The sequence below is a fragment of the Schistocerca americana genome, chromosome 1, assembly GCF_021461395.2.
Source record: "Schistocerca americana isolate TAMUIC-IGC-003095 chromosome 1, iqSchAmer2.1, whole genome shotgun sequence".
NCBI lineage: Eukaryota > Metazoa > Arthropoda > Insecta > Orthoptera > Acrididae > Schistocerca > Schistocerca americana.
Genome location: NC_060119.1, coordinates 321,355,026 through 321,368,950, shown reverse-complemented (window position 1 = coordinate 321,368,950; position 13,925 = coordinate 321,355,026). Strand labels below are relative to the sequence as shown.

General features: G+C 37.1%; 1 protein-coding gene across 1 annotated transcript in view; it reads right to left on the bottom strand.

The window, feature by feature from the left end:
* The window catches only part of LOC124598646 (protein furry), a 1,150,963-nt gene that overhangs the window by 139,527 nt on the left and 997,511 nt on the right, over positions 1-13,925 (bottom strand). The window contains exons 31-32 of the mRNA XM_047136016.1: positions 11,971-12,131; positions 11,468-11,754 (exon numbers count right to left, since the gene is read on the bottom strand). Coding sequence (XP_046991972.1) covers positions 11,468-11,754; positions 11,971-12,131 — 448 coding nt within the window. The remainder of the gene's footprint in view (positions 1-11,467; positions 11,755-11,970; positions 12,132-13,925) is intronic.

Here is a 13,925-nt window from a genome sequence, read left to right as displayed (position 1 = left end):
TCATGGATATGCAAACAGTCTGCACACTTCACTCTCCTGTGGCCCCAGTCAGAAGCCATTTCAAACAGTCCTTTTCACAAAACACACTGCAACTGTGTCAACTGGCATATTTCTCACAAACACACAGAACTCACTGGGTGGTCTCCGATTTCTTAGAAACCTCTTCAGTAAACAAAGTAGCACTGAACAAGTACAATATGCAACAAAGTGTAAGAAATATCTGCAACAATTAAAGTGAAAAGAAATAACTGCAACAAAGATGATAGAAATAAACATTGTAACAAAGAAATTAGTAGGAAACACCTTCAGTGAAGACATACATTACCCTTGAAAGTTAAAAAAAAAAAAAACGATTTTTAAAAAATAAAACCAGTCCAACTTAAAAGTGAGCACTACATGGTGCTAATCAACAGAAAAAAATCTAACTTGTCTGGATTGGCATTTTTGAAAAGAAAATTTTTCTGTAAATTATAAAAAAAATTCAAAAAACAACAGTAAAAGAACTTTGACAGTTATGTCCAAATGGAGGATGCCATTGTAATCATAAAGCAATTATCTTCCAAATGAAAAATACTCTAACGAAATATCTAGAGCTGTTACAGAGATACAACATTTTAAAATTTTTTCCGAAATCTGCATCTTCAAAATGGTGTTAGCAGTGTCATCTTTGGAATCTTGTATCTTGGGGCAAGAATTTTTTTGGAGAAAACAAAAAATACGTGATTCTTAATTACTCCTGAATTTTAACATATGCTAAATTCAATAACATCGAAGACTATGAAGGTAACCCACCTTCCTGAAGTGATACACAGTATGCCAGCTAGAAAAAGGGTCTGCATGTAATTGTTCCAGTATTCTTTTATCCTTGCCATAGATGTTTTACTCTTTGTATTAAAATTTTATCAGTATAGTGTTGTTTTGCTGATCACCCTTTCTACTTTCTTGCATCTTCCCCTGACATTGGCCATGTGAAAGTGGTAACAACAGTAAAAATTAAACCAATAAAACTATAGTAACAACGGAGATGCCTCAGTAACAGAAGTGAAAGTCAACAGGTAGTAATAGAATAATAATTAAGCAGTAATATGCAGAGATGCCTTTACTGATCTCCACATTGTAGACAGTTGCTATGGGAAATGGCTACACCCATTAAAACTGTAAATAAGTTTTGTAGTTGCACATTGTGGTGTGAGACTTTTTTGTGACTTTTATGCCAACTTCAGCTGAAATTATAAAGTGTATGTGCATTATAATGAAGAGATTATAAAAAAAATTGAATTCAAAAATACAGGGAAAAATCACAAAAGCCACGTACACACTAGGAGTACTGCAATGAAAGAACTGGCTCCACTGATTAAAAAAAGACGTGTCAATATGAATTTCATGAAAAGATATAACAATAGAAATACTGAATAAGGGCCACAAATTCATTATGAACCATTCTACAGTTTTCAAGCTGTCTGTACAAGACACAGTTCAAAAAAAGGGAAGAAGAAGAAGAAGAAGAAGAAGAAGAAGATGATGATGAAGAACTGGGGCACACCAAACCAAAGTTAGTGTTGACATTCAAAAGAGGATCTCCAGTGATAATGCATTGAACTCCAATTACCTAAGCCAAGAATCTCTGTCACCAATCTACCAAGTGGTAGAGGAAAATAAAAATTTCGGCATTTATAAAGGAATGGCAAGTAAAGTATGGAGTACTACAGAAGAGCAAAAGTTTAAAGGGATTGGATAAAAAGATGACAGATTATCATGTGACATAATGGACTGACATTTGTACCAAATGCCAGTTCTTTCAATACAGAAGAACACGGTTGATAATTACAGTTGCCTGTCACCATCTATTGAAGCTAGGTGCCAAAAATGTATTTGTCAGTGCTGGCACATATAGAAAGGTTCATAGAATAGACCTATTTACAGAATGAAGAAAATCATGAAGATAACTGCACATGGTATGCCAAGTAGAATGTAATCCATACATCAACTGGATTGCAACCAACATATTCTGATCCTTAAGCCTACAATAAATGGAAGAGATGGACTGGTAGTCTCCATAAAGATGACACATTGAGCTGCAGACAGGCACAGCAAAAATACACTTATACATATAGCTTACAGCCCAACGCTTCTTCACAAAAATAAACACACACAAATTCATTCACACAAGCAAGCACACCTCACATACACCTGGATCACCATCTCCAGCAGCTCAGACCAGAATCAAGCTGTATGTGTGACTTTTAATTATGCCTGTCTGCAACTCAACACATCATCTTTACAGTAACAGTATATGTTTTCCTTATACTGTCAATAGTCCAACCTTGAGTGTCCATTGTTTGATTCTTATTTCTATGCAGGTCACTGAGGAAACCACACAGTTTTCTTAGTCTGTTTAACATGGTTGACATTTATCACTGCTTTAACCCTTTATTTGGCAGTGTTGCTCTCAAGCAACGTCAAATTTACGTTGGCCTTATGGGACAACAAACACTCCCCAGTGCCTTTTACTGGCATTGTTGCCTCCTGGCAACGTTCCTTTACACACTGTGAATGCCAGTTGTTGTAACAGTTCAAGGTTTTCCACACGAGATGGCAGTTTGTGCAGTGGTGTTACAGAGATCTCCTCGTGTAAGCAACAGGGGTGTCTTATTTTGGTTCCGAAAGACTGGATTTCAATAAATTGGCAGTAATCTTAGCAGATTTTCTTCAAGAAATACCCAGAGGTGAGTTTACAGCAGAAATATTTCAATCTAATATTGTTTTGAATTACGTAAATAGTATAAAACTTTTATGTTGCCCACAGTTGGGACATGTGCCATTAGTATATTACATATGATTACGGCGGATATTCAAAATCATAAAATCGTGACACTTGCAAGCTCATTTTGTTGTGTCCAATCACTCTCAACAGTAAAGTAATGGGAAAGCAATGAAAAAAGAAGAATTGATGTGCCCTGTCCCAGTATTGTAGGTCAGTACAACAAGCATACGGGAGGAGTTGACCTTGCTGGTATGCTGATAGAGCTCTACAGACTACCAATGAAAACTAGGTGTTGGTACAAGAGATTGTTTGGATTTATGCTAGATCTGAGTGCTGTAAATGCCTGGCTGGTATTTCGAAGAGAATCTCTGGACAAGAGGACCTCACTGAAGTCATTCAGGGCAGATATTGCCAATGGTTTGATGTTTTCAGGGAAAAGGAAAGTAGGAAGGCCCTCAATAGACATAACACCACCACAAATGAAGAGGAGGAAGCCAACAGCTCCGACTGTTACACAAGATGTCCAATTTGATAATATGGAGCATTGGCCTGTATACTGTCATTGTCGTTATTGTCCATCTGGATTTTCTACAGTCATGTGTTCAAAATACAATCTAGTATTGTGCTTCGTTCTAAAGAGGAACTGTTTCCAAAAATTCCGTTGCAAGAAGAACCAGAAGGGAAAATGAAACAGTTCTATTACACAGGAGGAATGCATAAATGTGTTTATAAATTAAATTATTTATGTACAGGAAACCTTTTGCTTGAGGTTATTGGTGAACACTTTTTTCTATAATATGTATAAATGTGGTCTACTACTGGCAATGTTGCTTGTAAGCAACATTTCATAATTTTTATAATTTTTGTCAAAAATTTCTAAAACTGACTGAATTGTATTTCTTTAAGCATAATAAATAAATATAAGCACTGAAAATTCTTTTTGTTTTGATTTTCACCATTTGCCAAATAAAGGGTTAACAGAACTCAAAACAAGAAGCAAATCAAGGATTAACTGTTCAAAAAATTCAATGTCAAGGACCTAGGAGCTGTAAGGTATTGTCAACAGTGAGGTCATCAGTTCCATTGGATTAGGGAAGGATTGCCTAAACCAATTTAGGAAAGTCACAGAAAATCTAAATCAGAATGGCCAGATGTGAGTTTGAACTGTCGTCCTCCAAAATGTGAGTCCAGTGTGCTAACTACTGTGCCACCTCACTCGGTATCATGCTGTGTTTGGTCCCTTCCCCCTTTTCAAACCAACTAACCACACTGTGTTGGAATGTTTATCCTAGTAGGCTGATGTCTCCAAGTTTTCACAAGTAACCAAATTGGTGACACACTTGTTATATGATAATTCCATTGCTTTCTGTGAGATACTCCATATATTTAATTATTTTTCTTTATCTTAGTTGCAATGAAAGCAATCTAATGTCAGTAGGCTGCATCCTCAGAGCTCCTCTTCAGATAATTGTCCAAGTTTTGCTCCAGTATAATGAAGTTGGACATTGATTATCCAGTTTCAGTCCTCTGGAGATTTCATACTGTTTTACACAGATCATTAAGATACAGGTAACTGTTAAGGAAGTGATTCAATTCAGTAAGAAAGGTGTAGTAAAAAGTTACAAGAGTGTAGCCATGTTCAACATGCTTAAAAAGACTATCATTCCACTGATACTATCCTGACTACCTTTAGCAACTCCTTATCCTTATCAGAAGACTTCATACAAAAGCCTGAAAGGTTTTGCTTTTTTCAGAGCTCAGCAGAGGTTAGTAGAATAATGCTGCAGGGGTGAAATGGCTTTAACTCTGTTATGCAGCACTGCTAACAATATACATGTGAACGTCTTTCTACAAGGGGCACAAATTCAGCAGGGTATACAGGGGAACTTCTGTGAAATGTGGAAAATGTGGTGTCACCGCCAGACACCACACTTGCTAGGTGGTAGCCTTTAAATCGGCTACGGTCCGTTAGTATACGTCGGACCCGCGTGTCGCCACTGTCAGTGATTGCAGACCGAGCGCCACCACACGGCAGGTCTAGAGAGACTTACTAGCACTCGCCCCAGTTGTACAGCCGACTTTGCCAGCGATGCTACACTGACAAATACGCTCTCAATTGCCGAGACAATAGTTAGCATAGCCTTCAGCTACGTCAATTGATACGATCTAGCAAGGCGCCATTACCAGTTAATACTGAAATTATAAAACATGTACCGTCAAGAGCGATGTTCTCCAATTATGGATTGAAGTTAAGTATTATATCAACTACGTACTTTATTTGCTACTATTAATTCCCTTAACTGTTCCAGACCTCGCGCCAGACTGCGTGAGCTTAAGCGCGTGCCTTTCGGCTTCCTCTCATAGTGACTTGGCTGTCTTGCCAAGTCACAACAGAAAGTATGGCAGGGGTACAAACAAAATTGAAGATGTGAGGATAAGTGTGAGTTGTGTTTGATAGCTCAGTCAGTAAGAGCATCACCTTTGAAAGGAACTAGTCTAGCTTGAAGTTCTTGTCTGATATACAGTTTTACTCTATCTGGAAGTTTCACAACAGCATGTACATTACTATGTAATGAAAGATTCACACTCTAAACCAATAAACGTTTAACCAGTAATAAAAGCACTGATTCTGGTGCACTTTTAATTAAGGCAATGAATATAGAACTGTAAACACATAGGAACTTATATGGAAATGAGTGCAACTAATTAAACATACCAAGACCAACTATATTCAAAATTAATTAGTAGAAGCTGGTTTGGTTGGTTGATTTGGGGAGCAAAGGGACTAAACTGCAGGGTCATCAGTCCCTTGTAGTAGAAGCAAAGAGCTATATATTTTACAAGCAACTAGACACTAATATAGACTTAAGAACCATGGACCTTGCCAAGGTGGAATGGCCTGTGTGCCTAAATGATACAGATAGTCATACCAAAGGTGTAACCACTATGGAGGGTATCTGTGGAGAGGCCAGACAGAATAAGCTGTCATTCTTTAAGAGGGAGAGCAGCCTTTTCAGTTGTTGCAGGGGCAATACACTGAGTAATTAACGGATCTGGCCTTGTAACATTAGCCAACATGACCTTGCTGGGCTCGTACTGCAAACGTCTGAAAGTGCACACGTCTGAAAGCAAGGGGAAACTACAGCCGTGACTTTTTTGCTTGGGGCATGAAGATAGGTAGGTTAGATAACAAATGAAGACATGCTGAATCAAATTGGGGAAAAAAGAAATTTGTGGCCCAACTCATTTAAAAGACGGGATCAGTTGACAGGACATATGAAGCATCAAGGAATTGTTAATCTGGTACTGGAAGGAAGTGTGTAGGGGTAAACATTGTTGACTGAGATGTAGGCTTGAATACAGGAAGTAGGCTCATATGGATGTGTGTTATGCTAGTCATACAGAGGTGTATATGCTTGCACAGGATAGACTAGCAAGGAGTGTTGCTACATACTAATCTTCAGACTGAAGACCACCACAACAACAAGAAACAAATCATAAAAATTCCTTCTTGACAACTCCTAATTTGTAGAAGAACGATGGCCTAGAAACTGGTATCATATGTGCTATAAAAGGATAACAAATATATTTGCTATTACTACTGAAAGTATTTTCCAGTTTTACACAAATTATTCTGAAAATGGGCCACAGGTAATGGATCTTAAACCAACAGTAAATTAATAAATCATAAAAATATTCAACAGAACACAGACTTCCTATGTTGTTGCTGTTGTTGTTATGATCTTCAGTCCAGAGACTGGTTTGATGCAGCTCTCCATGCTACTCTATCCTGTGCAAGCTTCTTCATCTCCCAGTACCTACCGCAACCTACATCCTTCTGAATCTGTTTAGTGTATTCATATCTTGGTTTCCCTCTACGATTTTTACCCTCCACGCTGCCCTCCAATTCTAAATTGTTGATTCCTTGATGCTTCAGAACATGTCCTACCAACTGATCCCTTCTTCTAGTCAAGTTGTGCCACAAATTTCTCTTCTCCCCAATTCTATTCAATACCTCCTCATTAGTTATGTGATCTACCCATCTAATCTTCAGCATTTTTCTGTAGCACCACATTTCGAAATCTTCTATTCTCTTTTTGTCTAAACTATTTATCATCCACATTTCACTTCCATACATGGCTACACTCCATACAAATACTTTCAGAAATGACTTCCTGACAGTTAAATCTATACTCTATGTTAACAAATTTCTCTTCTTCAGAAACGTATTCCTTGCCATTGCCAGTCTACATTTTATATCTCCTCTACTCCGACCATCCTCAGTTATTCTGCTCATCTTATATCCTCCTTTCAAGACACTGTCCATTCTCTTCAGCTGCTCTTCCAGGTCCTGTGCTGTCTCTGACAGAATTACAACGTAACTGGCAAACCTCAAAGTTTTAATTTCTTCTCCAAGGATTTGAATTCCTACTCCGAATTTTTCTTTTGTTTCCTTTATTGTTTGCTCAATATACAGATTGAATAACATCGGGGAGAGGCTACAACCCTGTCTCACTTCCTTCCCAACCACTGCTTCTCTTTCATGTCCCTTGACTCTTATAACTGCCATCTGGTTTCTGTACAAATTGTAAATAGCCTTTCACTCCCTGTATTTGAACCCTGCCACCTTCAGAATTTGAAAGAGAGTATTCCAGTCAACACTGTCAAAAGCTTTCTCTAAGTCTACAAATACTAGAAATGTAGGTTTGCCTTTCCTTAATCTATTTTCTAAGATAACTTGTAGGGTCAGTATTGCCTCACGTGTTCCAACATTTCTACGGAATCCAAACTGATCTTCCCCGAGGTCGGCTTCTACGAGTTTTACCATTCGTCTGTAAAGAATTCGTGTTAGTATTTTGCAGCCATGGCTTATTAAACTGATAGTTTGGTAATTTTCACATCTGTCAACACCTGCTTTCTTTGGGATTGGAATTATTATATTCTTCTTGAAGTCTGAGGGTATTTCGCCTGTCTCATACATCTTGCTCACCAGATGGTAGAGTTTTGTCAGGGCTGGCTCTCCCAAGGCTGTCAGTAGTTCTAATGGAATGTTGTCTACTTCCGGGGCCTTGTTTTGACTTAGATCTTCCAGTGCTCTGTCAGACTCTTCACGCAGTATCATATCTCCTGTTTCATCTTCATCTACATCCTCTTCCATTTCCATAATATTGTCAGACTCCCTACAACATGAGATTTTTTTGTCATGTCCTTCTCATTCTCTTCTAAATAAAGAGTAAGTGATGGGCTTAAATATAAAGTTTAATGCAGATGATTCTGATGAAGACATGGAAGTGTAGTTACATTTGTTTTGCCACTGGTGCAAAAAAAAAAAAAAAAAAAAAAAAAAAAAAAAAAAAAAAAAAAAAAAAGGAGAGAGAGAGAGAGAGAGAGAGAGAGAGAAGAGAAGAGAGATGTTGAAGTGCAGTGTTGGAATAGTGCCTAACACCCTTAAAAAACACTGGCACTTCAGTCCAGAACCGCACTGCTGCTACAGTTGCAGGTTCGAATCCTGCCTCGTGCATGGATGTGTGTGATGTCCTTAGGTTAGTTACGTTTAAGTAGGTCTAAGTCTAGGGGACTGATAGCCTCAGATGTTAAATCCCATAGCGCTTAGAGGTATTTGAACCACTTTTGAACCCACCCAGATCAAGAACTTATCTGCCAGATGGATGATCAATAATCACATCTCATAGTGTCATTACACAGAGGTTCGGAATTTTAAGTGAAGATATTGATGCACATTCTAGTTACATTTGTTTTGCCACTGGCGAAGAAAAAAAAAAGGAGGGAGGGAGAGAAGGAGAGGGAGGGAGGGAGGGGGAGAGAGAGAGAGAGAGAGAGAGAGAGAGAGAGAGAGATGTTGAAGTGTTGTGTTGGCATATTGCCTAACACCTTTAAAAAACACTGAGGCCCACCAAGCTAGCCGGCCGCTGTGCATTGTGTATCATATCTCCCATTTCATCTTCATTTACATCCTCTTCCATTTCCATAATATTGTCAGACTCCCTACAACATGAGATTTTTTTTGTCACGTCCTTCTGCTTTTCTTCTAAATAAAGAGTAAGTGATGGTCTTAAATATAAAGGATAATGCAGATCATTTTGATGAATACATGGTAGTGTAGTTACATTTGTTTTTCCACTGGCAGGGTGGGGGGGGGGGTAGGGGGGGGGAAGCAATGAAAAAGAAAGAAGAAAAAGAAAAGGAGAGGAGAGGAGAGAGAGAAAGAGAGAGAGAGAGGAGAGAGATGTTGAAGTGCAGTGTTGGCATAGTGCCTAACACCCTTAAAAAACACACACTGAGGCCCACCAAGCTAACAGGCTTTGTACATCCATAGTGGAGCTTTGTACTTGTTTAGCTAACTTTCCTAAATTGTGTATAATAAAATGCTGAAAACAGTATATTACAGGAAAATTTTTCCATTTATAAGTTATGGGATAGAGCTGTGCGGTTGTGCCACTTATGTGCTCTTGAATATCATATCAATAAACTTCCATTTCCCAATGGCACTGTCACTAATATCTACATCATTCTTCCGGGCAGCAGTTTGTGTATTAAACTGGGACAGTACTTATGTATACTTCTTTGTAAAGTATCATATGAAGATGAAAAGCAGCAGTTTTGCTTTTGCTTTCCTACCCACAATTTCAATTCTTTTGATACCCATTAACATCTGAGTGCTAACTTTGGTGCCACTGATAACCTCCACAAATGACTAGAATTTCTTTGTTTGTTCATTTGATTTATTTATTTTTGTGTACCATGAGTCCTTGATGTGTGTGTATCGCTCAGACATAGACTATGTGCGTTTTGAAAGAAATCTTTCAATAATATTATGCTGTGGTAGTTGTTGAAGGCATTATGCTTTGCTCTATTGACAGCTAAATGTGTTTCAATTAGCATTCTCTATCTTCAGGCTTAATATTTTTGTTTTATGCCTATTATGTAGGTATTGTTGCTTTTAGAAATTGACTGTATAGCATGGCAAATCCATCATTAACTGCTCTGCTAGGTACACATTCATCCAATACTTAGCCAACTATTCTTTCAATCAATTCTTCTACATGCTCCTGCCCAGAGGTAAGGGTTCTGACATTCGCTTTGAGATATGACATGACTGTCTCTTAATCTAGTTTATTAAACACGCAAATCGCAAATCTTTCAGCTACTTCCTGTATTTTCGAAATCAGTCTTGTCACAACTATTTGATGGTCACTGTTACCTGTTTCCACATGGGAATCCTCAAAAGTGTCAGGTTTGTTTGCTGCTATTAGATCTAATACATCCCACCATGACTGAGCTTCAAAACTATTTGCCCCAAGTAGCTTCCAGAGAAATCATTTGTATTTAGTAGAATGTCTTGTCACACTCACCACTTACAAAAATCGTCATTTTCCCTGTCTATTGTTGGATGATCTAAGTCTCCTCCAATAATGACAGGATGACTGTGGAACATATGTATTGGCAAGTTTAAAAAAATCTCTAAAGTTTTGGTTGCATCTGGGAGGGAATCTGGTGGTTGATAGAAAATCCCAATTATAAGTTTGGATCCACCGTTAATACTGAATCTGGCCTGAACAATCTTGCAAGAAACTTCAATTTTTATCCAGGACGATTTGATTTCCCATTTCTTTGGTCACTTAGTAATACTGTATATCTGAAATACATTAACACTATCAGTACCGTTAAACATCAAGTTGTTATATCACAGTATCCTTAAGTGTTGACAGAAATAAATGCCATGCATACATTTATGTATCTCTTATATTTTGATACAAAGTGGCACTCTGGGTAAGACATTGGCCTCACATTAGCAAGTGCAGCAGCTTGAATGCCTGTCCTACTACCCAGGTTTAGCCCTTCCACTGTTTCCATAAATTGTTTGAGGTAAATTTCAGGATGATTCATTAGAAAAAAAGGGGGGGGGGGGGGGCAAATTTATCACCAAACCTGAAATGATGCTTCATCTCTGATGACCTGATTGTCAGTGTGAGATCAGACCTTTGCCTTCCTTCCTTTCTTATATTTGACATACTAGTTTAGTATATGTGATGTGATGTAAAGTAATGTAATACTGCCAGAATAATCATCCAAATCATGTGATATACTAGCCATATTACTCTATTTACCCAATGTATCTAAATTGTAGAGTATGATTATGTATAAAGTTAAAAAAGCAGAACTGAACAAGACAAATAAAAATCTATTTTATTTTTAATATTCATAGGTATGCTTAGCTGACTGGTTCTTTCCTTTCTGAATCAGTATGTATGGAAATATTGCGTCTAAATGTTTGAAAGGAATTTTAAAAATAACCTTCAAAAGTCCACATGTATTATGGAAAATGTTTTGGAATTACAGTGCATAATATACAATAAGTTCCACACGACAGTCCAATATTTCATGGTATGAGACTACTTAAGCATTGTGGCACCTTTACTGTATGTCAAGATGAACTTACTTATATTCCATATATTTATTTTACTTATTTATTTGGAATTTAGTCCTATGTGTCTTTGAATTTGAAATGCATTTATAGTAACAATATAAACCAGACAAATAACATCAGAATTTAACACTTTCTGTGCATGTTATCACACAAATTTATAAAAAAAAAAAAGTGTTGTCACTAAAAGGAAACTTAAATGGAAATCCTAAGGAATCATTAGAATTGAATGAAATAAGTGCTCAATTTCCATTTACCTGTGAAGATATGTGAAAGAACAGGAAGGGCAGGAGTAGGCAATCCCAAGCCAAGTTGTCCTGTTTTACAGTTGAGAAGAATGTGAGCAACAGTCAAATGGTCACAGTGATCTGCTAAAGCTACCAAAAGGTTTAGCAGCAGCATACGGCAGTGCTCATGTACAAGTTGTCTGCTGTGATCCAATCCCAAGAAAAGGATATGTAGCATCAGTGGTACATGGATTGACCAATCCAGATCCACACCATCTACTACAACATCCACCAGTAGCATAACAGCCACATTGCACCTGTTAAAGAATTATTGATGTTTATTATGAGCACAAATCAGATCACAAAGTGTTGCTATCAACGACCAGTGTGTCCATACATACTGTTTGTTGTATTATTATTATTATTATTATTAAGGATGCTGCTTATGACTATCAATTGTAAACAAAGCACTTTATTACAACATTATGGTTTTCAGAAGATGTAAAATTATTAGAAATATAACTATATCATACCTGTGAAATCCACTAATAGGCTGTGAACTATCTGGCAGGTACTCTGTAAGAGGAGCAAAATACCCTCCGTACTCTGGCATTGGAAGTGGATGTGGCTGTGGTATGTCAAACCTATCAATTGGTGCAGTTCGTAAACAGTAACCATCCTCTGTGGCGATTAACTAGAACCAAATTTTTAAGAAGAAAATAGTTAATTGTTTGTATCCTGAGCAAGTGTACAAATATGCAGCAAAGTTCCAGTGAGAGTCTATACCAAATTAATGTGAAAATCCAGCCTCAGGGACATTCTGCTTACTTTCAATTTGAGAGGAGTGGGGGGAGCAAGGTCTCAACAATGGCAATAGTATTTTCCAAATACTGAAGTTTGTTATAAGAATTATATATGGTGTTAGTTCTAGAGTATCATGCAGAGAGAGAGAGAGAGAGAGAGAGAGAGAGAGAGAGAGAGAGAGAGAGTGTGTGTGTGTGTGTGTGTGTGTGTTTTCATTAACGTCCTCTGTAATTACCACTATTCCTCTTTTCTCAAAAATTGTGCAAAACTAGAATGTAACACTAGGACCAAAAACAACCTTAAGAGTATAACGTTAAAACAGAAAGGAGTCAGATGCATGTGTATACATGCATTCAACAATCTGGCAGAGCATGTTACATGTCTTCTAGGCAATGTGGTGAAATTTAAGACAGAATTAAAGAAATTTTTATTCGGTAACTCACCCTACTCCACTGAAGATTATCTTCACAGAAACTACAAAAATTCATACTTTAGCTAATTTTATATTTAATATTAGCACCTTAAAGGAATAGTGTTTCATAATGTTAAGTAATTTCATTGCCTTGGACTTAAATAGCATGAACATCTTTGACAACAGGAAGGAAAAGCAGTTGATGCAGGTAACTGTTCGTTTAATTTTATGACAGCTGAAAGACAAACCAGTGTGGTTTACACTTATTTACAGATTAAACAGTAGAGGAGGCTTGGAAACAGATACAAAAAGATGAAAATGATGGACTATAAAGTATAATTTCTGTAGTAATAAGACCTGTTCAAAAGCATTTTTTTCACGATTCTCCTACATAGTAGATATGCACCATTCATCACCGACAGGAAAAAAGGAAGCCATCTACATACATTTAAATTGCCCTCTACATACATTTACATTCCTATCATGACTCACACTGCAACATTACACAAAATGAAGAGAAAACTAACCAGATAAGGAAAATACAATGAATTTATCCATAAGCAGAGCAGACAGGGGGGAAAATAAGACTGTACATTGAGAAAGTGTATTGTCTTTATAGAAAATAGTAATAATGATCAAGAAAAGTGTGATGATTCAAATAAGTAGAGAGTAATATGTGATGGTGAGGTGACATTACAATGGAAACAATGATAATAAAAAAAGGGAAAGAAATGACATGATGAGGATATCTCCTGTCTTTAATACAGATTTAATAGAGGATTAAAAACAGTGGCTGTTAAATACAGTATGTAAGACAGGGTTGCTCATTGTCACTATCGATTTTAAGAGACCTTTGAAGAGCTGGATGAATTTTTCTATCTTGTAAGCAGAAGAGATAAAAAAAGGAAGATGCGAGATAGACTTAATAGTAAAGCTTGCACCAGCAAATGGGCTTCATGTAAAAATAAACAACTACTAACATCCAAAAACATAAACCCAGAAACTGAAAAAAAAAAAAAAAAAAATTTCACGGCAAGCTATTTTTGGAGCACAGTTCTTTAAGTGTACTATAGGGAAGAAAGTTCTTAAATGAACAGAAGCTTTTCAAATATGATGTTTTAGGAACTGTTGCAGATTGATTGATTGACTAAGGAACATAGACTTCCTGCAATGACCAAAAGAGAAAAAAATGTCTATCAAAGAACACAATGAAATGAGCAAATGAGCATATTTCCCAACAAAAGTTGTTGCTGAAAACAGCAGCGGAAAGGA